Below are 26,696 nucleotides of genomic sequence, written 5' to 3' on the forward strand. Positions count from 1 at the left end.
TTATCCCATTTATCCAATCAGATGTATGCGCTATGTAATTTATGACTTGTGTCATTTCAGTGATCTGTTAGTTAACGTAATTCAATGACTAAGTAAAATCTTTATCATAGTTGGCTTTGATGAATATTCTCGACAGTAAAACATCATGACGGTAAGGATCGTTTGTTTGCGCGTGTGATATGCTCTCTTCATAGCAACGTTCGCCAATAAGGAACTCACCTTAATTACATCTAAATTTTTATCAAGATAATTTTCATCGTCTTCATGAACAAATTCAGTGATTTCGCCGATTTATGTCCAATGAGATGCTACTTAAGAGGGCCAAATTATCGTTTCGAATATTCCGAGCAATTCTAGTAAGGTAGATAAAGACAGTCCTACGTATGTCACTCCACTTAACCGTGAAACCCGTGTCTTTGATTTCTTAACCACGTTCCGCGTATAATTTCTAACAAAAGCAACGAGTAATTGATACAAAGTCCGTTTATTTTATTTACCGTAAAGATACGTGCGATTTTGTAGAAAAGTTTGTACGAGGTTGGAATTCCCGTTTAACAACTCCATCTACTGTCTGTGTCAGATTAGACAGGGAATGTTAATATCCCGTTAATCTTCTAATATTTAATTTAGAACGTCTTTCATTCTCTGCATTTTTATCGATATTTTTTTAATCGCTAATTAAATCGACCGACATTTATTAATTTTACACTACAGAAAATGGTCGGTAGATCGAAAGATACGACGGTGTTCTAACAATTTGTGTTCGTTAGCACGTTTATAAAATTAAATTGAAAAAAGGAAGTTTGTTTAAGAAATCATGACTGACATATGTCTTACGTACTTACGAATAATTGTTACAAAAGGAATTTAAGTAACAGACTTGTAGAAAGCAGCGAAACGTACTAACGTGAAATCAATTAATTCGTATTATCTACGCATATGCAGAAACTTTGCATCGAGCAAAGGAGGGAAAGAAAAAGATATACCACCATGTCCGAAACTAGCCAGATTCGAAACGTGTCAGTTGGACCCCTGTATGCTAGATCCATGCAAACCAGAACCAACGGTTGTTATTATTGGCGCAGGAATGGCTGGACTTTCAGCGGCGCATCGGTTGGCGCAATGTGGCCTTCAAAATTTCACAATATTAGAGGCAACGGATAGGTATTTAAAATATATTAAATTAGTATAATTGCGCCAGAGTATTATCAAACACTTACAATTGTTATTTAAAATAAAATATTGTCGAATAGAAACATGCGAGTTGACGTATTTCCATAGTTTCTCACAGGCCCTTTATTAATTTTACTTTTTTTATTTAGCAGTCAAATTCTGTACAAAAAGGTACATTTATGCCTTCGTTCAAGTAATTAATTAACGTTTCAAGATAAATGTCACTGACTTTTAAATACCTCTGGATACTTAATTTTCATCAATACCTTCATTCGTCGTTGAAAGAAATAAAAGATCAAAATTTCGAACAAACGATTAATCGTTTAAAAACGAATTACTCGGTACCTATAATGAATCTTGTTTGTAGACCAGGAGGTCGAATTCATTCATGTTGGTTGGGTGATGTGGTGGCCGAGATGGGTGCAACCTGGATCGAAGGAGGGTGCGTGGCGAATCCTGTATTCACGCTAGCCGCTCAAGAAGGTCTTCTGAAGCCACCGCTCTTCAGGCCCGATCCGAGTCGTGGTCTTTTTTGTACAAGCGATGGCCGCGCTATCGATCTTCCTGTCAGCATTACGGCATATCACACGTTTCGGCAGATCGAGCAACAGGCGGCAACTCTTTTCTCTCTAGGTTGTGGCCGCACCCACGGAACGTTGCTGAATTTTATGGGCGTTCGAATTCAGCAGGAGCTCCACAATTTTCCGGAGGAGCAACGGTACAGTTGCCCAGGTCAACTGCAAACTTTATCAGCAGCGATGTAAAAGTAGTTGTGGTCTTTTAGCAATTATTAAACGTTATTTACAATAGTAAATATTCGTCAAGAAGTGGAAGTAACGTTCGGCACACCATTCGATCAGAATACGTCGAATTTCTCAAATAAAATTTTATTATTTATATCGTACGTACCTTTGGTTCTTCCGCACCTTTCAATCGCAAGCAATTCTTTTGACTTATATACTCATCTTGCCCATTATTTCACGTTCATTTACATTCGTATTTATACAAACGTGGCGCGCAAGATTCTGTAATTAATCAACGTTACGTTACATCACTGCGTTTTTAACGACACGATATCGTTGATTGTTCTGCTTCGGTACCATCGGTGATCTCGCGATTTCAGATATGACGCGGCCAGGGTGATGTACGGGATGACAAACTGCGTGAGATGTCGCTGCGGAGATGATCTGTCGTTGGTTTCTGCAGATCAGTTTGGAAGTTATATCGAGATACCTGGTGGTAACGTGAGAGTGCCCCTTGGATACGTCGGAGTGCTCGCACCTCTGTTACGAGATTTGCCGAGTTGTGCTCTCAAGTTGGTTGAAACAAATATTGTCGTAAATGTAATTTTCGCAAGAGAAGTTGTTTATTTCTTCGTTGTGAGAATTACTCCGTCGTAAAGATTTCGAGGAAAATACTATCTTGGATTATTTATTTCCGAAGATAAAATACTTTATCAATCTGAATCTCATTATTTCTATTACACAATTCCGTGTCTTGGTGTATTCTCATATTAAAAAATAAGACATTATTTGTCTGCCGAAAATGTGATTGACAGAGCTCGAAATCCACTGAATTTCGACCAAATACGATCGCATTAGACTAAGATTTATTAATCATTATTATTAGCGATGGACGTCTATTTCAAAATTCTTATTAATCCTATTAACTGCGAAACTCAATTTTCTTTGCGAATCTTTCGCAAGAGTCACAAAATTTATTCATAGCGTTTCCAGTACATAAATTAGTTTCTTTATAGTTTTCACCCAAACTTACGATCATTCGTTGATCAATATCAATCTGCTACTCATACCAGAATATGTAGAATTCTAGTCGTATAAAACGTATTTTATAGTTTTAAGATACACGAATGAATTTTTAATGTCGACTTTTTAGCAACGATATTATCAGTTGCTTCGCTGTTAAAAAGCTATAGATTCTTCAAGATTAATATGTTGTTCATACGTCCAAAAATTTTACTATATTATTAGGCGTTCATAAATATCACGCTGTATATTTTTCAACTATCTTGAAAAAGTATGATCTAATATTATTATTATTATCAAAAAATGCTTGCAAGAATAACTTGCAATTTATCAATTTACTAATAGCATTGTTAATCGGTAAAGTACTGTGCAAGAGTGATACCGTTGGAATATAACGATATTGCACGCATAGGCATAAATACCCTTACACAGCACCCACACAGGCATTTGAACAGGACATACTTACACAGGTCATACTCGTTACCGTATAGAGAATGGGGTTCAAAGTATTTTAAGTGATCATGGGTCACTACATACGTCTAGTTTGAGAGTAATTGGCCAACGATCAACAATTCTTGCATACGTTGTTAATTATATCACTCGCTTATATACATTTGGTTTTCTATTAATTATCATTAATCTTAACTTTAAGATTAAATTCCAACAGATACGTTTCAGGTATCAAACTTACGTTTGTATGAAATTTATTTTTATATTAGATACTGCAAGCCAGTGAGTTGTATTAGATGGGGCGCCATAAGCGATTCGTGTCCTCGAGCTGTGGTGAAGTGTTGCGATGGCGAAGAATTTCCAGCCGATTATGTGATCGTCACAGTGTCCCTTGGTGTCTTGAAGCACCAACACGATAAACTTTTCTGTCCAGCGTTACCCGCGGAAAAGGTCGAAGCTATTTGCAAATTAGGATACGGATATGTAAATAAGATATTCCTGGAATATGCTAGACCGTTCTGGGTTTGGAAGGAAGGAGGCATTAAATTGGCTTGGTCAGCCGATGAACTGGCTGATAGATGCGACTGGGTAAAAGGTACGCTAAGCTGGTTTTTCCAAGATCAAAGTTGTTTAGAAAGTTGACAAGAATATTATCGGCTCATTATGAAATTATAATGAATTCAAAGCGAAACGGCAAGAAATAAAATACAAATTACCTTCTATAGTTTCAATTACTTTTCATAAATTTATAAAGTCGCTACATGTTTTTAAAAACATTCAGCGTATTTGCCGAATTCGTCATACTTTGGCCAATCCAGCCAAGAAAGTAATATTATTTATCGGTATAAAAGTAGAAGAGAAGTATTTCCCACCGAAATAATATCAATATATTAATTTAGAATTTACTGATTTCAATAAAATCTATTTGTACCTTCATCGGTATCTTGCTTTTCAAGTATCTTTTCTATGTAATCTATAAAATTCCATTCTTGAAGGATACCGCGACGTTGCTTATTTTTTCTTCAATTTAAATTCAAATTAGCACTTAATTATTTCTAAGCCATTGGATAAACTAAAGGTTTATTTTAGATTTCTTTCTCAATAACCGATCGATACTTTGATACATCTTAGGGATTTCAATAGTGGAAGAATTATCGACTTCTCAACATGTTTTGTGTGCGTGGGTTTGTGGCCGAGAGGCGGCAGATATGGAATTGTGCTCCGACGAAGAGGTGGTGGAGTCGATAACAAGAGTTCTTCGACAATTTACCGGTGATCCTACACTTCCCTACCCAGCAAATCTTCTCAGAAGCAAATGGTGCATGGATCAATACTTTGCTGGTTCATGTAGTTATATGGGGATGGACAGTACCGTTGGTCATCAATGTGATTTAGCTAGTCCATTGCCAGGTATGCGAATCCATTCGAGAAACGTCTAAAGATTCCGAAATTATTCTCATTACGTTGAAATTAATTTAATTATAGCGGTTCTCACCACTATGAGGTCTGTTTTTATTTTTCACCTGCAATATTGTTTTTCAATACTTAATTTACTGTTTTCTAGGTACCTGCGAGCCTATACCACCGATTCTTTTATTCGCCGGAGAAGCTACGATTCCAGGACATTACAGTACAGTACACGGCGCCAGATTGAGTGGTATTCGCGAAGCGGAAAGAATAATTCAATTAACTAAACGATTCGGTGGTCCACCAACGAAAACATCCGATAACAGCTGAGTTCGCTTATAATTTCGTGCAAGTAAGAAGTTACCATAAATGGTATTCGTCATAGTAAACGTGCCCGTCTTCTGTCCAAGATGACACCGATCAACGCATTTCATTCAAATAAAATCTTTTATATTTGAAATCTGACGAAACTAAGACATCGATGATTTTATATTATTTATGCAAAGCACGAAACGGAGAGTTGTGTTAAATTTTTTGAAAGACATTTTTCATTTGATAATTATATCTTTGGTCGTTGTAATGCATATTTCTGCTGTACTCTTATACCACGAACTGTTGATCTTAATACAGAATATACGTTTTAGCATATTATTAAAATTAACGTTTCGTTCATTTTATTGTAATAAGATTTCAATCTTTCTGTATTTTCGTCCAGTCGCGGGGAGACGGTCGCGTTATAGCGCGTCAACGGAAGTCGTAAATTCCCGCTATTGGGTTGGAATATAACTGGACTTCACAGTTATATAATATATGTATATTTATTTGCACTGGATTACAATAATTCACGTGAACCGAACGTGTTTGAATTCGTCGTGTCGGAAAGCGTTGTGATGGACCCGAAGGTTGTTCGATCTGATAGTTAGAGCAGCGAGAACTTGACTGAGTTATGTTAGAACTTGACGGCCCGAGGCATATTAGAACAGTTTTTTTTTTTTTTTTTTTTTTATTTGTTTTATTAAATTTTTACAATTTGTCCAGAAGGACATTTGGTAAAATGTTATAGCTTAGAGAATAAAAGAATAAAAAATAAAAAAATAAAAATAAATAGAAATAAATAAAATATAGCATGTGGATGGTTACCCCCAGCGGGGTTCCATCTTCTAGGTTTCCTATTGCATCTCTATTTCGAGGTCTGCGGGATGCTTCCTCTTCAGTCTTCTTTCTATTTTGGTTTTATTTGTTTCAGCAGCCAGCTGGTTTGGGTGTGCTGCAAGTCTTTCTTTGTACTTTTTTGCGTATCTAGCGATTTCCTCTTTGACTGTTGGAATTTTTAGATCTTTTCGTAGGTCTTCATTTCTGACGTACCATGGAGCGTTAACTATTGTCCTTAAGATTTTTGCTTGCTCTATTTCTATTTTGCTTATGTGACTCATTGCTGCCGTCCCCCATAATGGGACTCCGTATGTCCAGATTGGTTTGATTATTGTTTTGTATATATTTAGTTTATTCATTGTGCTTAATTTAGATTTTCTATTGATTAACCAGTACATCTGCTTCCTTTTTGCACTTATTCTGTTTATTATTGATTTTATATGGTGCTTCCATGTAAGGCGTGTGTCTAAATTTATTCCCAGATATTTGACTTGCTTTGTTTGTGCTATGTGGGCGCCGTTCAGTTGAATATCTGGTGTTTTTCCTTTTCTAAGTGTAAATGTTATGTGGTTGCACTTGCTGGTGTTCACTTTTATTTGTTTGTTTTGCAGCCATTTTTCTATTTTTGTAGTGTGTTCTTGTAGTAGTGCGGCGGCCGTTTCTAGATTTGCATGCCTCACTAGTATGGCCGTATCGTCCGCAAACGTCAGTGTTTTACTGTTGACAGTTGTTGGTATATCTGCCGTGTATAGTGTGTATAATATTGGTCCTAAGACACTTCCTTGCGGTACTCCTGCCTTGATGTCCTTAATTTCAGAGTATGCATCATTTATTTTTACTACAAAGGTTCTGTTGTTTAAGTAGGATTTGAGTAGTTTGTAGATTTGTTCTGGAAATTGCTTTTTGATTGTTTGAAGAAGTTTTTCATGGTTAACTTTGTCGAATATATTAGAACAGTGAACTTGACTGCCCGAGGGATATTAGAACAGCGATTGACCCGTCTCGTACTATTTGAGAAGAAAGCTCGATGTCGATCCTAAGAACGCGGATTTGAAGTTCACACTTTTCGGTAGAAAAGTGAGGGTAAATATCCGCGATGACCATTGGTTCTAGCCAATGTCAAGAAACAAAATACAAGGAGAAAGTCTCCTACATTTGTGGCTCCTGGGTGCCTTTGTACCTGGGGAAAAATCCGCTATTTCGCTGGGCAAATCTGCTTTCTCCGTAATGAGTAAGAGCGTGCAATAAACCTAAGGACCCTTTTAAGGGACCACTCATAAACCGAAGATGTTCAAAAGAATGCAACTTTATGGATAACGGATGTGGGCTATGGTGGTTCCTTGGATTTATTGCGCGTCAGGGTGACGATGTGCAGGCCTCGATGGCCTGACCATGAGGGACGTCGCAGGTACCGACTCACGCGACGTAACACTTTCTGTGACAAGCACAGAAATAATGAATTCTTGTAACCTTTGCTACCCTGCTAGATCAGTGAAATCAAACGTTTTGCAATACAAACACTCTAATGAATATTAAGATTCTTATAGTAGCAAATGATCCTTGCCATTAATTATAGCCCTTTATCTGGTGGCAAATACTTATCTTTGTCAATGATTTTATTTTACTGACAATACTTGTCTGTTTATTACTTCGGTGGCAAATAATATTCGCTGCTGCGTCTCTCGAGCCTAGCGTCTCGAACATATTGAACATATCGTAAGAGTAAACACGGAAGATTCATCTATGTACATGTAGATAGAATTAATTATAATATCAATCGATGACAAGATATAAAATAAGCATGCGAGATGACTATCGAGAAGGTTGTTTCTTGAAATAAATTAAAGTGTGATGACACATTAATCATAGGACGAGGCGAAGCGAAAGCGACTCACGTTGTTTTTGTGCCTCGGATCACGGATACTGCTTCGATACACGAAATTAAAGCTAGATTATCTCTAGCCAAAAACAATGTTACTGTCGAGGGCAACCGTCGTTCCAAAACAAATTTGAATCCCCCGACCAGTATAAATAAGCGGACACGATCGCGAGCGAAATAATTGTCGAGCGATTGCCGAGTTAATTTAGCGAGTAAGCATTTGGTAAGCGATTAGTACGACACGAAAGTGTCACGCAAAAGATCGCGAAATCAACGGATCGCCGGTGATCTCGCGTCGCGGTTCGAACGAAAACGATTCTTTCACGAACAGGGCGAAGAAAATAGAACTTCGTATGCGACAATGAGATTTATTGCAGAAATCCAACAGAGTGACGGTTACAACAGCGTGGTTCGGAATGTTAGAACAGACTGCTTCGAGATGCTACAACGGACTGTTTTAGCGTTGGTTTAGGAAGGTCCTTCTATCGAGCGTCTAGTCTCTTTGGAGGGGCCTTTTTAGTTATTGTTTCAACAGATGTGGCATGCAGGGTGTTCGGTCTATCTGGTTACCGAGCGGGTGATCTTCTCGAGTGTGTGACAAAAGCATTAGCGAGTCTTCGTTGAGTACCTACAAGCGATTTACTTCATCGGAATAAAATCTCCTGTAAGGTCGTCCATCGAAGTTGTACTTTGTTTTAAGGAATTGATTTAAAATATATTGCACGGTTGCAATAGCAAACAACCGGATTATTTCTGCGATCAGAAAAAAAACCCAACACCCACGCCTCATCCGCCACAAAAGAACTCTAAAGTGAGTTTAATTGAAGTAATTACATACATGTATAGTTTATTGAATCGGCATTGTTATAACGATGATATCTCGATAGATACTTTCAACATTTATGTATAGTATAGTACATTTATATATTTATTACAGTGAGTTGCGCGTCTCAAGAACGGAAATAAATGTTTGAAACAAACCTTTTACATATCGACGTAACAGGTACGCACGTACATATATTTTCTTTTATTACTTTCCGTTGGTCCCGTTTAACAACAATTCGTGTTATCGCATCGAGAAAACGTTCTTATTCTGACAACAATAATATTTACGTACGTATATTCGTCTTCTAAAATTACAGTTTATCCTTTTGATCACATTTATTTTTCAAATACCAACATTTTGCTGGTTTTACTATGTACTTTGAAATATATATTTATGAACAAAAATTAGGCCATTTTTGATTACTTTTATAACATCGATCCTATCATTTGCGGTTAAATGTGTATAAAAGTAAATCTTATTACGTGCGTCGTATCAACCAGTGCATGTGGTAGTGTTCAAAACTTCTTTTCATTATTTTTAAGAACGTTTGCTCGTTCGATAGACCAAACAGTGCAAAGTAATTCTAGATCTATTTATTGTCCCAGTTGCAGCACTACATTATGTTCAGAATGCCATAATTATACTCGATATTAGAACGGACATACAAATATCCGCGATCTAACGACGAACAATTAAAGTATAGCATACCTAAAATAAACTGCAACGCTTAATTGCTAAATATAAATAAATAATGATCGTAATCGCTTAATAATTAATCCGTAATTATCTTCAAGAGATAAGTGTCGTAAAATATATTGGTACACCGTTATATCTATTATTTACGCACCAATTAATTAATACATTAAATCAATTCGACTCGAAGTATATTAAATTTCATATCATTTAGTACTATTCTCATTTACATTGAGTGTAAAAATTAATACATTAATACAATTAATACAATAGGTGCAACCTGATAAAAATACATTTTGCATCTATCGTATATGTTTCATAAATATTCTACATAATTGTTGAACAATATAGATTTAATACTTCTTAAAAAATGCCTCTTGCATTTACGTTGGAAATTCTGTAACTAATTTTGTAGTTGTAAAGAATAATATATATAAACTTACTGAACGTTCTATTAAACAATTCGAGAATAACTATAAAGTAGTTCGAGTACGATTATGGCAAGTAATTATCGGGGAATAAAGGTGAATTGCGTAGAAGAGACAAAGATATGTTACATAGATACGTACTGTATACTTATAACTATCGTATTGATAAATTATTTACAACGTAAATATAGTACATATAATTTAATAATTAGTAGATCATATGCGAGAGTAATATATATCAGATCGACAGGATAGAACATAGAAATATAATTTACACGTTCCTTTCAATAGCGTGATCTTTAAATAATTTAATAAAATATAACATTTTTTGTATATTTTATACAACTAAAATCGATATATTCCGATACACAAATATTCTTGCCTGACGTCTAATATACAGATCTACGATAATTACTTTATGTGACATTATCTGTCACGTACATGCTGGGACATGAAAGCATGTTTGTGAATAAATTAAAGCATGCCTATATAGTTACATATTTTATGCACTTGGAACAACTCAATTTTCCATGACTTATTTGCTCAGAATATTTACCAAACATTTAATACACGCAACGTAGACGTTTCGAACAGGAAATAATGACAAAATTTGTAAAGAATATTGAAATTACTTGAAAAATATTAATGTCACAAAGAAAGATCTTACTTTTCGCATTCTTTCTGTTTTTTATTTAACTTCTTACGCTTTAAAAAAGATATTGTCTGAAAATATTGTATTATTCGCCCACGCGAGAAATGTATTTCACATTCATTCGGTATTTATGGATAGAAAAGACAGAGAAAGATATTTGAAACTAACTCCTGATATTTGTCCTCAGCAAAAATTTCCAATTTCCTCGTAATATTCGCAAAACATTCTTCGAATGCAGATAAATCGAAGAACATTGATCGCACAACATTGAACTGTTTTCTTTATCAACAAGGTAAAGGTGATCGCGATAATATTATTTCCTTTAAGGAATCAAACAACGTTGATAAGGTGAGCACGAGTTAAATTCAACAACATACGGAATAATTCCTATTTTATATTGCACTCGGTGTCAACGATCTAATTCTGTTGATCGTTTACTATCAAATGTTATAATTCCTAAGTAATTACACACTTTAACTTAATACAATAACTTTAACTTGATATAACTTTGTAGCGGCACATAAGCTACAGGACAAACCGTGTTATTGTTTTGCCTCGGAGTATCAACATCGTAAGAACGCACATAAAGCAATAATAAATAAACTCCGAGCAAAACAATGTCGCCGCTACGTGTAACCGTCAAACGAAGACGAACTTGAATTTTACGTTTATTTTTGTACTGCCTCGATCAGTATAAATAAACGGCCACGTTCTCCAGAAGCGAGTCAGTCGTACGAATCAATATCAGTTATCAGTTAGTCTCGAACGGTTAGCCTCGACGGTTTCAATATCTCGTACTCTCGTCGTCTAAACCAAACGACTGATCATCCTCCATACACACTTTAACTTGATATAACTTAATACGATCGCCGATGAAAACCAACAAGAAATATGTTTTGTGAACTAAAATGTTTTAAATTACATTAAGATACTAGGCTCTTTTTAAATACTTGGCACAAGTTCTGAATGTAACAGATATATTTGCAAGACGCTCCGGTGCCAGCAATTGCGTAACGCGTTGCTAAAGGTACATACGTATGTATATAGTGCCTTGCTGCTTGAAGAAAGCGATCTAACGGGTCTGTACAACGCTATTGCTTAGGTATGCGTTCGAAAACTGGTACAAGGCGACATATAACATTGCGCTTACAGCAAATTGTGCGTTCACTTACGTGAAACGACAGTCGAATAACGATCTTTGGCGTGTTTCTTATGTGGGACTTGTCTAATATATTTCGAGGTTATTAATATTATTGAAGGGAACCTGTGTGTGTGTGTGTGTGTGTAACGGCTTTGACGGCAGCGAGTCTTTACCGTCGCGAGAAAACAAGAGAAAAAAATATCGACTTAGGAGTCGACTTAGGCTCGGTGCAGACGAGCGATTTGCGGGAAATCGGAGTTTGCAAAATTGTATACATCAATTCAGAATTTCTTCGTACTTCTTCATATTATATTCCAGATTTATGCTTCTATTTTTTTATTTCTTTATATCTTTACACATTTACATTTTTATATTTATATTTATATGCCTTTATACGTTTACGTCTATAAGCCAAAGAAATTCTGACTTTCCTAGCACCAATGACCTTACGAAACCATAGAACACTTATCCCTTTGCTTAAGATATTCCGCCTCGAACAACACACGTGTGTATTCTTCTTTTGTAAAACCGAAGAATTTCATTTCTTCGTTTGAACGAACCTGCAACGATGTCGCGTGGTAAAATGTCTGCTCCGAGCCTAAATCTCGACGAGGGAGTATCACCGTGTAACTGTCGTTACGTCGCGTAATTGTGCCGATCTGCGACAAACAGATGAATCGGAAAAATAGAAAATCGAGAAGTAAGAATCGAAAAAAGTCGTGCGCGGAAGGTTTAACAGTCGTCCAGCGACAAAAACGTAAGCGAATACCGAGCTGTGTAACCGATCGCGTTAATTAATTAAAAATACAAAGGAAATATTTCCATCATTGTCATACGTATATATATTATTCTAATGATCTTACTTTAATTTCTATGTGACTCGTCGTTTGTAAAAGTTTAGCAATTACACGTCAAGTCGCGAAATACGTTAAACAAATCCCTGTTTCTCGACTATGCATTCGTTCTTGCAAGATCGCTAACACGAAAAACGATTAAAAGCTAGGATTGATTGCAGGTTGCAGGTGTCAAGGATCGACAACCACGAGCTATCTGAGCCCGCCATCACTTAGAAACCGATTGTTCCTCGAGAACCTCGTCTGCTCTCAGCTTTATCTCTTTCCAAGAGTTTTGAATATCTTTGCTTTCGCTGTACCGCGAGCAAACTGCGAACCGTAGGAAGTACATGTCGTTTATCTTGGATGGCACTAAATGAATGTTTCCGGCGCCGTTGATCTTTTTCAATAAGGTCTCGTTTAGGTCGTTCGATCCCTGCGAACGATATCACATGTCGTTACAATGGTATATTTTATTTTTGATTATTTAATCGAGATTCTTTCGTTTGGTTCTTTTGACGAACGTAATGAAAATCTGGGGATTGTTACTGGCCCTTGTCGTTAATCAGAAAATTGTTTTTAGAAATGATTTTTATTAAGACGATATTGAGCATTGAAAAAATAGAGATAAAAATATTTTACGACATTAGATAATTTAATCGTGATACTAATAATATTTAAAACAAACCCAGATACGTATCCCCGATTTTCTTGTTTACGATGTAATGATTAAATTGCATTTTTGTTGCATATTATTCGTTCGTTACTCTAATTAAAAGAACAACGACAAATCTGATGTGTATTATGTAGATAAAAACATCGTCGTATAATCGCAAACCGTAATAATTATCTTTCTATGATTAAGCGTGACAAGATTAAACGTGACATTCGATAAAAATAGTATGAACGAAAGACTGCTCTTACCTTTAATCGGAAACAGACAAGTCCTAATATCACTTCGGCGACGATTTCGAATCGTGGATCCGAAAGAACCAGCGCTTCGAATTCATGAGCCTGGGCAACGTGGTTTCTGATATATCGTTGAAGATTTTCGACGCCATAAATCCTCAACACGAACCAGAGTTTCAACGCTCTGAATCTTCGTCCCAATGGAATCTGCCAATGCTGTATAAAAGGTAAAAGTTCGCTCTCTTCAAATATTAATAAATTCATTCTTCTTACAAAAATGAACAACAATTCTCAAATTTCCAACAATATAGAGACATAGACAGATATAGAAATGAGACACAATGTCTTCTAATGTTGTTATATGACAATTTTATAATAGTATTTTTTCCTACGCGTGTGTGAAGAAACTTCTTGCTGCCTTCGTAATGTTCGATAGATAATGATCTCTTATATGAACGAAAAAAGTTGTATTTTCAAATTTCCAACAATATAGAGATATAGACAAATATAGAAACGAGATACAATGTCTTCTACTGTTGTTATATGACAATTTTATAATAGTATTTTTTCCTACGCGTGTGTGGAGAAACTTCCTGCTGCCTTCGTAATGTTCGATAGATAGTGATCTCTTATATGAACGAAAAAAGTTGTATTCTCAAATTTCCAACAATATAGAGATATAGACAAATATAGAAACGAGATACAATGTCTTCTACTGTTGTTATATGACAATTTTATAACAGTATTTTTTCCTACGCGTGTGTGAAGAAACTTCTTGCTGCCTTCGTAATGTTCGATAGATAGTGATCTCTTGTATGAACGAAAAAAGTTGTATTCTCAAATTTCCAACAATATAGAGATATAGACAAATATAGAAACGAGACACAATGTCTTCTACTGTTGTTATATGACAATTTTATAATAGTATTTTTTTCTACGCGTGTGTGAAGAAACTTATTGCTGCTTTCGTAATGTTCGATAGATAATGATCTCTTATATGAACGAAAAAAGTTGTATTCTCAAATTTCCAACAATATAGAGACATAGACAGATATAGAAATGAGACACAATGTCTTCTAATGTTGTTATATGACAATTTTATAATAGTATTTTTTCCTACGCGTGTGTGAAGAAACTTCTTGCTGCTTTCGTAATGTTCGATAGATAGTGATCTCTTGTATGAACGAAAAAAGTTGTATTCTCAAATTTCCAACAATATAGAGATATAGACAAATATAAAAACGAGATACAATGTCTTCTACTGTTGTTATACGACAGTTTTATAACAGTATTTTTTCCTACGCGTGTGTGAAGAAACTTCTTGCTGTCTTCGTAATGTTCGATAGATAATGATCTCTTGTATGAACGAAAAAAGTTGTATTCTCAAATTTCCAACAATATAGAGATATAGACAAATATAAAAACGAGATACAATGTCTTCTACTGTTGTTATACGACAATTTTATAATAGTATTTTTTCCTACGCGTGTGTGAAGAAATTCCTTGCTGCTTTCGTAATGTTCGATAGATAATGATCTCTTATATGAAGGAAAAAAGTTATAGTTATCATTAACGAGCTATTTTACCCTATAATCCGGAGCAGAACCTTGCATATCGTGCTTTAGATACAGAGGATCCACATTGAAAGCATTGATAACGTATGTCGGATCCTTTAACCACATCGTCGAACAATCAAAATTCACCAACATCCATTTGTGTGGATTAAAATTGAAGGAATCTGCCAACTCGGTGCCTTTCATTAAATATCGGAATTCCGGGCAAATGAACGCCGAACCTAACGAAGAAAATAGTTCGGGTAATAAATTTTAGTCTCGTAACATTTATTACATATATTATACGTGTAATTGTTTAAAATACCAGCATAAGCTGCATCAACATGGAGCCAAACATTCTCACGATTCGCAACCACACCCATTTCATCGACACGATCGAATGCACAAGAGCAAGTGGTTCCCAAAGTGGCGACAGCCTGTAAAATAAAAATGAAATGAAAGTCGATTTTATTCGACGGGTATAAATTTTATATTCGTTAATGAGATCTTTGTTTGAAGTTTCAAAGTACTGAACATTCAATAATTTGTCATAAATGTATGAACTGGAATAAAATATTTTATCTTATGATTACAGGAATCGTTTCGTTATCGCTACGGAGAAAGTACATAGTGTGCGTTTGGAAAAACTGTGTTGGTATTGTATGCGTACGAATTTGCATACGAATACAAATGAACTTACGTAGAATGGAATCAGTCCTTGTTCTTTATCCTTACGAATGGCCTCTGCCAGTGTCTCACCGCGAAGTTTATATTTCGAATCGACTTCTAGCAATCGGAACTTTACGCCTCCGAGAAGACCAGCTCGTTCTACGGAGCTGTGAGCTTGACCTGAGCAATAAATTAATAACTATGATAAAATATGCTATCTTCATCTGGAATAAATCTAGTTACTTACTTCGTACCTAGTTTTATAAGTGATTCATCGAAGGAAGCAAATATGAAGAAAGAAACAAGCAATTTGATAAATCGTTGAATGGAGTGTTAAATTCTGTACAATTCCCACTCGAATTATTCTCTACTTATTATTTTCAAATTTATTGTTAAATTGCGAGACATTTCTCTCTCTTTTGTTTCAACACCGAATCAATGCATCCATCGTTTCTTTTTTATTGTTCCATCTGAATACAAACGATCCAACCGTAATTGCCACTCAAACGTTAATCCATCAGCCGAACAAAATATGCTTTAAACTTTCGAAAACAAAAGTCCTTTCCAATTTTTAATCTCGACAGTACAATAACCAATAACGACTACTTTGATCGAAGCGAATATCAATGTAAAAAGAAAAAGCATTGCTACAAAAGAATGGCAACCCCATGGGATATTCGTGATATTTCTTTTTCTTCTCTATTCACGTCATCGATGCGTAGAAGAACTTGGAATGGAGAAAAATTAGCAAACGCCTTTTACGAAACTTTCTACGTGTTTTCTACGTGATTCGACGTGCCAACAAAGAGTCGCGGTAACAGGAGCACAGAACAGCGAAGGCGGTTAGACGTGGGTGGCAAAGGGTGGCACAGGGTTGAAATAACTCGAGTGGTTATTACGCGTTGCTATGGTGACAAAGTGCTGGCTGATGAAGTGCCGCAACCCCGTACTCGGCTTGTCATCCCATCCCCGGCTCTCGTGCCTTTGTCAAATATTAAAGAGCACCGGCCAACGTCATCGTTAATCTTGTTTACAGGAAATCACGGTAGTGCGCGACCTCGAATTTTTATCCGACTAATCGATGATCTAATTCCTTCAATGTTATCCATCTATATTTTTCGAATATTTGACAAAAGCGTGGAATATTAACTTCACCTTCCGGAAAGGTAGAAAATTTATTTACGTGAAATTGATCGAAGTCGTTGAAGAGTGGCTTCGACAGTTCGTACCTTTGCGAGACGAAACATTAAGAATATTAAGATTAAAAGAGTACGATTCTTTTATCGAAATTGATATTTTGAGCAATTTAAGCAATCCTTGCAACAAGATGAATAAAGAATTTTTTTTAAAGATTAAATATATTTTACTCTGGTACGGGTATAAAGTTTAATTATTTCATAAATAAGATTGGATCGCGTTAAATCAATGTACCGATACTTCTGCCAGCAACAAATAGTTCGAAACAATTACTTACAGGAACTATAAGCGATTAGTTTTTCCACAATTTGGTTGTCCGTCCAGTCAGGATGTTGTTCCTTGACCTGCCTTATTTTTCTAGCCTTGGCGCCGAGAAGTGCGACCAAAGTAGCTTCGCTCGCTGTTCCCTATTATGCAAAATTGATCATTAACTACTATTTACAAGCTGTCAATTATGCCTGAGTTACTCGTGAAATATCGATCGATTTCGCCGAGACGACGCGACGGGGCTTAAGATTCTTGATAAGCAGCCCAATGGATGAGCAACAGGTGAATTTAACACAGAACATTTACGTTAATTGATAATTCTTTAGGCATAATATTCGGCAAAATTGTGTCACATACGAAATAAAGATATCCCAGTTTCTTGGCGCACCGAATTTATTATCTAGATTTTGAAAGGAATCTTGAAAGATTAAAAGTACTTGTAGATTTTCATAACATGATAATAAATACATTAATTTCACGATTTAAATCATTAAATTATCAATAGATATTTATGCGTTCGAAGATGAAAGTTTCAAACGTACGAAATATCTAAAATATGGTACTGATTATGATATCTAGCGTGTGAAATAAATTTCTGTTTAGCTCTCGCTTTCTCGTGTCATAAAAATTCATAAAAATATAAATTTGTATAAATATTCATAACTTAGGAATGCCAGTTATTTCACTAAAAAAGTTTTTGGATAAATTTACCTGAATGACACCACCTCCCTTTCCGCCGCTGCAGGCTAAAAATTCCTTGGGCAGATCTAACATTTTTCCTAGCCAGTCCAACATTATTACCTCCAACTCGGTACAAGCAGGACTTGCAATCTGCAACAGAGAGATTTATTGCATTTTAATAAACACCAGAAATTTTCTTTATTCGATTCGAATTTCGATTAAATGAAACGTCGAAATAAAAACGATCAAAAAAGTAAATAAAAAGTGAAACATTTTTCAATTAAATGTTGACCCTTACCCAAGTGAACCCGATGCATGCGATAGCACCGCTAAGCATGTCAGCAACGATCGCTGGATACGATTGGGCTGTAGGAAAATACGCGTGAAATTTCGGGCTATGCCAGTGTGTAACCTAAACGAACAAATTTTCTGTTTCAATAAAAATTTATACCAAAATTATCTAGTATTTGGAAATTAATATTATTGCGATATTCTACGCTGTAGTTTTGTATCATTTGTAACGCGAACAATGACACATTATATATATATGTAGAAAATATCGTTTATCATATTACACAGCTTGTACTTACTCCTGGCATTATCACTTTTTCGATATCTGCCATAACGTCTTTCCAACTTTCTGGTCTTTGCGGCGCCTCGGAAGGCAAAAGGGGTTTCATGTAACCTGGTTCTACCGTCGGAAGCACTCGCCTATAAATTTTACTTTATTTACAAACGCGAAGGAGAAGCTTTTAAGCTTAAATAGATCTCGATTAAGTGTCATTATCTCTAACGAAAACTATAGTACGCCGTGATTAGTTGAACTAAAATAAATTAGTATTTGTAATCTTTTTTTTTCAAAATAACCGTAGTTAAAAAATATATAACCGATATTTTTCTTTCATATATCCTCCGGATGAATTAGATTATCATAAATTAGAATTCAAGAAATTTAAATTCAGAAAAAAATTGCACGTGGAGTGTAAAATTACAAAAGGAATAATCGATTCTGATTAATTTGCAGCTTAAAAAAAAAAAGATTATGTCGCGTTACTAATCAGCGAAATCAAGGCAAGTATAATTTAAAAAAGAAATAAGAACGACGAAGCAGGATACGAAAATGAGTAAAGAAATCACCTGTCCCTGATATTTTCCAGGTAATTAGTAATATATTCTGCCATTTCCTTGGCGAACTCCTTGAAAGCGTCGGGATCCATTTCCTGTACCCTGTAATGTTCCAATATTTCGCTAGTTAGTACGAGCAAACTTATATGTTGCATCAGAAACTACTTTTTAAAATCGGTGTAGATCTCCGAGTTGCGAGGTTGCAATGGTTGACAGCTCTGTACATGCGATACGATAAGTGGCAATTGGCATGACTAGCCTTCTCAATGTGGGTCTTTAGAATCGAGACAATGGAAGACAGTGACACGTGTTTCGTCGCAGGATGGTAAGAAAGAGAGGAAGAGATTTGATCTGTTCATAATAATCAACGTGAACGGGGACAACTTGACTCGCAAAGGAATAATGACCATGAGTCATTTTCGTGAGGCAAGTTCCGTTCGATTCCTTTCCCCTGTACAACTCGCTGTACACTGTTCTGTATTACAGGGCCCGATCCTACAACACGTTTTTCAATAGCTGCTTTCGCGATATAGTATTTTTCGAGACAGTGGAATATTTGAACAGTGGGAATTGCAAGATTTTGTCTTTGCTATCTCGTAATTTATGTCGTTCTAAAATACACGTATGTAGAAGGTGCAAACTACTTATAATACAATGTCAATAATACTTAGAATAATCGTTCATGCTTCGTGATACGTTCGACATAATGAAAATCGCAGTGATTTATACGCGATATCGATCTCCGAGGAAATAAAAAGGCCACGTGGTAACGACAAAACGAGATCATCGTCCCGATACTACAGCCCAGAAGAAACTTGACTCATTTGATCAACCTGAAAAACTACTTCTACTCTGTATTTTTCTTGGTTATCTATAAATTCTTCACAATTTCCATAAAAGACACATAATGCAATTACATTTATGCAATTATCTATCTTTAGTGAGATAATTGTCTGCGTGATACAGTCATGTATTATCGTTAAATCAATTTATCAAATGTCTACATCGAGACAAATTATAAAGACTCGAAGATAATATATATATATATATATGAAACGTATAATGCAATGGAATGATTACTTAACAATATAAATAAGAAATATCAGTATATTTATGAAATGTTATTACTCATATTTTCGCTACAAGATAATTGTAAAGATCTTGCGATAGACATATAATTTGAAATAATGTTTTAATCAACGAATAGGAAGTATTTTTGCTTGAAACTTTCAGAATAATCATTCCTGACCGTATTTTGCAATTTTAATATAATACTATTATAATAAGATACAATAATAATAATAATCAAATAGCAGGCAATAATAATCATAAAGCAAATTTTACCTGTATATATGTCATAATATCTATTCTATTTTATACTTGTTTCGAAATTAGTGTAACGTGTAGTCAACAATTTTCCTTAATTTTTACGAACTGTAATTGAAATTAATAATACACGGCATACGAGCGATGGAACTGATCGAGCCTCTATTGGGAATTCCTCGACGATAAGGAAACAGGAATCCCCTGAGTATTTTCCTGTTCGGCTGTGACGTCAAGAGGTCCACGCATCGTTTTTTGCATGTTAAGCCAAGTAATTGTATCTTTGTGCCATTGTACCTTACTATTATAGCCTTATATACGTGATAATTTTCTGTTTTTCTTTTTAAATTTAGAATTTGATCACGAGAGAAAATGAAAAAGGCAGATTGGTTCTATTTAATTATTGCCTAGATTTATAAATCAGCTGACACTCTGAAACATTTCGTATCTTTGTAATATTTGGTCTAGATCAACCATGATCGATTATGGTTTCTTCAATTCCCGCGGTCGAACAAGGTCGTTGTTATTATATTCTTGTACAGAAAACAAGCTTTTACTTCTTCTTACAAGTTGCCTAACGAGAATTACTCAATTCTTCCACCTTCCAATCTCTAATTCCAATCTCAATGTACGCCGTTCTGGTGAAAGTCAACAATTTGGTAACGACAGGACGTTTTGGATAGATTGAAATTCATAAATTTTTATTAATATGCACACTCCACATAAGTCGAAAAATTGAAAATGGAATTGAAATTTGTATGTTTCCGATACACATGTCATTTAAAACAAGAAATTCTTCGATATTTAGCACGTACGTTTTTGAGAGTAAACTTGAAGCGTCATTAACTCTAATGCGATTTTAAGCAAAATTTAAAAACTTAATTATTGGCATTCGTAATCCAGTTAAGGACGAATAATTAAAATTATACTTCACAGCTTGTATCTCAGGATATCAAGAAGCATACAAGAGTTTAGTATCTGTCGCTTAATTGACTCGTTAATTTAATTACAAATGTAAAGAATTGCAGAAAATGTTTTATTCTGAATCTTTTTCGTTCTACCATGTTCGCAAGGAGAAATCCACTGATGTTGTCAATCTTTACGCAACGATCTCAAATAGCGTAAATTCTTTTACATTCTATGCTGCAATGTTCCACCGTATTGTTTTATATTTTCTTGTAGAAGAATAGAATCTTACGAATTTTAATGAACAAACTAAAACTGACTGTGATATAGCACAGTCAGCAGAAGATATCTTACAAACGTGCAAAAAGGTTCGATGAAAGAATGAATTCGTTGAAACAGACCTTTTAACCAGTTGCAAAGTAAATCTGTAACGCAATAGTTGTTAGATCATAAATAGAAAATATGTACATGGTTTCTTCTTGAATGCCGCAAATAATGGCGTTGTGAAATTTCTTAAAAGATACGAACGAGTACTATAATAGTGTTTAAATAAACACGAAACGAACAACTACATCGCCAAAGTTGAAACGTAATAAATTTGAAAAAAGTATCAGCCATTCGGAACAAAGAGATAATGGCAAGTTCAATAACTTGACGTGTACGTAAGCAGATGCGGTAACGCGCGTTTGTTGATAAATTATCCAAGAACACAGTAAATTGCAAATGATGTAGTAACTGATTTCACGTGATTTCCACTTCTTTCACTATTTTCATTTTTATCTAAATTTAAAGAATGTTCTCTATTATTTTCAACGTTCTCAAATTTTAACACGTCTAGTTTTGCACACGAATCTTCCGAAAGTAGACTAGTTGAATAAATCTATAGTGTACGCTGGCATGAAAACTAAAATTGAACTTTTCAAATAATTTTTTTTTTTTTAATTATCGTTTACATCGATCATAATAAATACGTGTTTTAAAAAAAACATTGTTTGAACATTTTTCAAACAATGTTTAATATTGCAAAATAACATGTTAGTCTATTCTAAACGATTTTTACAAGATTTCGAAAATATTATCAGTCAATCTCTCGGAAAGTTGACAGTAGATACAGAACAACTTTTTAGTTAGTTTTAGCAACGTGATTTCATTTCGTAATGTTTCTTATTTCGGCACGACTAGTGCTCGTATCTGTTAAAAAGTTACCTCGCGAAGAAAAACGTGTTATCTCAGTAACAGCCGACGATTCTTCAAATTGCTCACGGTAAATTAAAACATACTTTAACATTGCACATGGCATTCTTGACATTTGATGGCGAACGAGTCTATTTTAATTTCACTGTTTACCTATATGCTAATAATTATAATTACTAATACTCGTCTCAGTAAGAATTCTGTTGCATTACAAAATAATTTTTTTGTAAACACAATCAATCTATATATATATACTATTTACAAAATCAAAACGATCTCTCATCTATCTCTCTGTAAATATCAAAGTAAACGATTCAACGTTAAATATTTTACACTGAATATTATAGTTAGTTGGCTAGTCGTAATATAGTTGAACGTGTTGATTTAAATTTCTTCTTTTTTCATCTTTCTTACAAGGAAATATCAAATAATACTTCAATTATATACAACTATTTCCAATATATCGATTTAAATTCCTGTTCTTACTTTTCACCAGAGATTTAATTGTCCTATGGAACGTAAAAAAATTACAGCATTGAAAATTATCGCGTAAAAATATTCTAATTCATCTTTTTCCATTTCGCTTCGAATCTAAAACTCCTCTACTCGAAACAAATAACAAGACTGCGAATGTTTTTCCATTTATGTAGCAATTGTATCCGTAAATGTACAGAAACACCAAGAATATCCACTCGTTGCAAAATTATTGCGAGTTATAACGACAACGATAATAATTCGGATAAATTACTCGTAGCAAAATTAATAACAAATTATATCGTAATATCGATAACGCTAATGAAAAAACTAAAACGAATCTTCATGTATTCTTCGGTTCTATGCATACGAACATAAATTTCCAACATTCACAGTCTACGAATACTAATAAAAATGAAAAAGAGCAATATACCAGGCTGAGACGTGATTGCGTGATTGGGCACTTGACAGTTGACTATCCACGTGGATTCGGTTCGCGTCGAGTTAGGGGAAATCCGTGAGCTCGTTCGAGCAGCTGCACGGTCCACGAATGTCCGGGTGAAATTGCCGTCTGCCGTCTACGTCGTGTTGCTTTATGTACCACCCCACCAAGTACTCGCGCCACTCGTCGGTTCCTTTCGACTGATCGCGATTACCAGCTGCGCAGGTAGATCCGCGTACTTCGTCCCTGAATTGGCGATTCGATCGATCCGGACACCAAGCCGGGGATCGATAAGCCAAGTCTAGCGAGTTTGATTAGAGTTGGTGCGGCGATACGCGAAGTCAGGATTAACAACTTCGTTAATTGTTCGATGCCAGTCGAGTGATTTCTGACCGGGCCATTGTAACCGATGATTGCCGGTTGGATTGCTTCAGGATGTTGGAGTATTTTCTTACAATTTAATCCAGGATCTCGTTCGTAATCGTGTAATCATACTTCTCGAAGATCGAAATTATTTTGTTAAGCATTCGCTGGGGATTTTGTCGATGGAGAGTGGGATTTTCTGCGATCAGTTTTATTGGACTGACAGTGGGTTTTGTTCGTGAAGTGATCATCGTTGCTGTGCGTATTTATTGGTTTAGTGCAAGATTAATTTCAGAAAGCCAAGATTCATTAGTTGGAATATTCTATTCTTGGTTTTTATGTTCCATTAGTTGATGGCTCTCATTAATTCTCTTATTGTCTCGACATACGTTCGTTGATAAATCGTGGTTTGGCGTTTTGGAAAAGTTACCGAATATACCGAATACCGAACCACACAAAAAGATAATTTTGGTAATATAGCACCGATTCGTAGTACATTATGACATTTAAAAATTTTTTTTCCTCAGAGATCTTTGTTCATTTTTATCGCATTGATACAGATATACTAAGCTTCCTTGTAATTTGCATATCCTTCCATGGACTGTCAAAAATTCTTATTTATAGTTTTCATGAATATATTTATCGAAAATAATTTATTAAAAATCTTACTTTCAGTTAATTCAAACAAAAAAAAAAAAAAAAAAAAAAAAGAAAAGTACATACTTAAAGATTCTTACTTTAAACATCAAACTCTATCAAATTGAATCATCAAATTTCAAAAATATTTATAGTTCATGTACCCGTTATTGCAGTTACACGCGACTTTTCGAAAAGATGATCAAAGATCAGAAGTAAAGCCGAACGAAATACATAGAACGACGAGGTATCTTAGTACGACCTAATAGCGTAATAACGTTTTGAAACTCAAAGGTAGCTGTACCGAGGCGAATTATAACTTGATTTCAAGTTCGAAATCAAGGCGCCATTCAGACAGGAGAATCGAATTAATACTTTCAAAGTCTGCGCTGTTTCGTTGAAACGGTATCTTGTAAAATTGTGTCGCAACGAGATTTTTAGTTTTCCTCGATATGCGACAGTTATTTATTCGTAGCAATTTCAACTTTTACGATACTTGTACCCTACGTGAAATTATATTTTGTATTATCTATTAAAACTGTTCAATTAGATTGCAAAGAACCACGCCTAAAAGGAATTAATTAAAACGATGATTTAATAGACAAATATGCACCATAAAATGTGAAAGCTGCAATATAACGACACTCGAGTAAAAAGAAGTGATTATCAATGAAAAATCTGCAAATTAATATTTGAACACAGCCGTGATAAATCTAGCAACAGGTAACTATGTAATGTCAAATATCAAAGTGCCCGAAAATAATAATTATCAAAATATTAATTGTAAATCAATGATATATATATAGGTGCATAATGATACGATTTTTTTAAGTGTTACATATATACAAAAATTTGTTAAATTCTTCCTTCTCTCGTAATGAGATTTATGCCAGAAGAACTTTTGCGACCAAATCAAGTATAGAAATTACTTCAATTTTCCTATTTTGATCTAGTCGTTTCTTCACATATTGCTTTAGAATTAATTATAAAATTAAATCAACTCGTAACGAGTTCACGATCAACCTAGGACAAAATTATTTTAGAGGTAGTCTTGACCCAGATTATGTAAGACGCAAAATGTGTCGACGATCAACAAGTTGTTCGAATAGGAGAAAACCTGTAGCTTCAGATCGGTACGTTGGATCGAGTAGTTGCTTGTCAACGAGCTGATTCCCCGAATTAGGATAATTATTAGTATCGTCTACTCGTGTCTTTCATCAAACTAGGTCGTTAGCGAAACAGAGGTAGCAGGTTAATTTTAGAATTACGTCAATGGTATATACGGAATCGTGTCTCGTTCACTTCGACTTTTATTTCCAGTGCTTTTCCCTTCCACGTATCGCGCAGAAATGTCCCCTGGAATTTCACACGAAACAGCATTGACTCATTCAGATGGAAACGGAAAGTCTGAGATAAAGCGCGCGCGTCATTCCAAGATCCTGATGCACCTACGTATGTGTCGTGAATTACGTTCTTCACTCGATACCTGGGATATCCCCGAGGTTTTACCATATTTGTGTTTGGATTTGTGTTGAATGGAGGAACAGATATTCCGTTATAAAACCGTATGTTTCATGGTCCGAGAATTTCATTAAAAATTTTAGATGAATGGAAATCAAAGAAATTAAAATTTTGCTCCAATGTATTACATAATGGTTCCTAATTTATTACTTTCGTATTATTTTATTGTATTATTATATCTTATATATTATTTTATTTTAACCATTACGATTCGTTGCACTTTATGTAATAATTTCGGAGCGCCTTTAAAAATATCTATTTATTATATACTTGCTCTTTATTGTAGTCTATTATCTTCATTTATTTTTATTTACTTCAATATATTACAGTTTACGTAATAACTACCAAGTATGCGTGATAGACTCTGAGTCATTCTACGATAATATCAATAACATTGAGAAATTCTTCGGCAGTATAGAAGCATACCTAACTGGTTATAGTCTATGGTACTATGTTACAGATTTACTTTCATATCGAGACCTTGTATTAAAACCTACCTAAGTGCATTGCTAATGTTGTTTCATGAAAATACCAGTTTATCAATAACATCTTGATCGTTGATTACGACGTTGAGAGGACGAAAATAAGAAATAATTAGCGAAACAGTTATGCTACGCGAGTATCATGACAATGTATGTAAGTTGAATTTTACATATGTATTTTGAACGTATATATTCAAAATTAGCGTTTAGTATCTCTTAGTATTATTATTTATAACATTAATATCGATAATTGTATTATTCTGTATGTGTAATTAAATATATATTTGATCAGCAGATTTCATGTCCTTTTTTGTTTCATATTTTTATATATATTTGATATATGACACATATTCTGATACATAATTAACGAATTTACGCATGATAAGTCGTATTTTCTCAATTATTTAACATCTATGCTTCCAAAAATGGATAGGTCAAAGGGTGAATTTATTTCTATTTCTCAGCAGAAACTTACGTTAGTCTTATAACGTATAACACGCAACGAAAAAGTTTTATTACAAATCAGTCGTAATCGATCGATATAACGTAATAGA

At 34.8% G+C, this 26,696-nt stretch overlaps 2 protein-coding genes and 2 long non-coding RNA genes across 4 annotated transcripts; 2 read left to right on the plus strand and 2 right to left on the minus strand.

The window, feature by feature from the left end:
- Positions 1-901: 901 nt before the first annotated feature.
- On the plus strand, positions 902-5,306 carry LOC139995631 (spermine oxidase). The gene is made up of 6 exons (XM_072019264.1): positions 902-1,164; positions 1,541-1,891; positions 2,297-2,488; positions 3,659-3,984; positions 4,521-4,799; positions 4,954-5,306. The coding sequence occupies exons 1-6, from the start codon at positions 1,037-1,039 to the stop codon at positions 5,124-5,126; spliced, it is 1,449 nt and encodes a 482-aa protein (XP_071875365.1). The 5' UTR covers positions 902-1,036; the 3' UTR covers positions 5,127-5,306.
- Positions 1,010-2,376, minus strand: LOC139995632 (uncharacterized). Its single transcript, XR_011802023.1, has 3 exons — positions 2,083-2,376; positions 1,519-1,917; positions 1,010-1,129 (listed from the first exon to the last, which is right to left on the minus strand). It is a non-coding gene; the product is annotated as an uncharacterized lncRNA (long non-coding RNA).
- Positions 5,307-8,687: 3,381 nt separating the features above from the next.
- Ddc (aromatic-L-amino-acid decarboxylase) lies at positions 8,688-23,287 on the minus strand. Its single transcript, XM_072019877.1, has 11 exons — positions 23,132-23,287; positions 18,814-18,903; positions 18,267-18,387; positions 17,975-18,088; positions 17,707-17,826; positions 17,006-17,135; positions 15,563-15,711; positions 15,188-15,299; positions 14,896-15,104; positions 13,325-13,525; positions 8,688-12,836 (listed from the first exon to the last, which is right to left on the minus strand). Exons 2-11 carry the CDS (start codon positions 18,891-18,893, stop codon positions 12,630-12,632), a joined length of 1,443 nt encoding a protein of 480 aa, XP_071875978.1. The 5' UTR covers positions 18,894-18,903; positions 23,132-23,287; the 3' UTR covers positions 8,688-12,629.
- Positions 15,009-15,573, plus strand: LOC139995932 (uncharacterized). Its single transcript, XR_011802092.1, has 2 exons — positions 15,009-15,125; positions 15,458-15,573. It is a non-coding gene; the product is annotated as an uncharacterized lncRNA (long non-coding RNA).
- Positions 23,288-26,696: the final 3,409 nt, after the last annotated feature.

The sequence above is a fragment of the Bombus fervidus genome, chromosome 16, assembly GCF_041682495.2.
Source record: "Bombus fervidus isolate BK054 chromosome 16, iyBomFerv1, whole genome shotgun sequence".
NCBI lineage: Eukaryota > Metazoa > Arthropoda > Insecta > Hymenoptera > Apidae > Bombus > Bombus fervidus.

Coding starts and splice junctions, on each gene's coding strand:
- LOC139995631 (XM_072019264.1), top strand. CDS start 1,037: ATGCTAGATCCATGCAAACCAGAACCAACGGTTGTTATTATTGGCGCA. Junction 1,165..1,540: donor ATATTAGAGGCAACGGATAG/GTATTTAAAATA, acceptor TCTTGTTTGTAG/ACCAGGAGGTCGAATTCATT. Junction 3,985..4,520: donor TAGATGCGACTGGGTAAAAG/GTACGCTAAGCT, acceptor GATACATCTTAG/GGATTTCAATAGTGGAAGAA.
- Ddc (XM_072019877.1), bottom strand. CDS start 18,893: ATGGATCCCGACGCTTTCAAGGAGTTCGCCAAGGAAATGGCAGAATAT. Junction 18,089..18,266: donor AAAAAGTGATAATGCCAGGA/GTAAGTACAAGC, acceptor TTGTTCGTTTAG/GTTACACACTGGCATAGCCC. Junction 15,300..15,562: donor AAGGACTGATTCCATTCTAC/GTAAGTTCATTT, acceptor TTTATTTTACAG/GCTGTCGCCACTTTGGGAAC.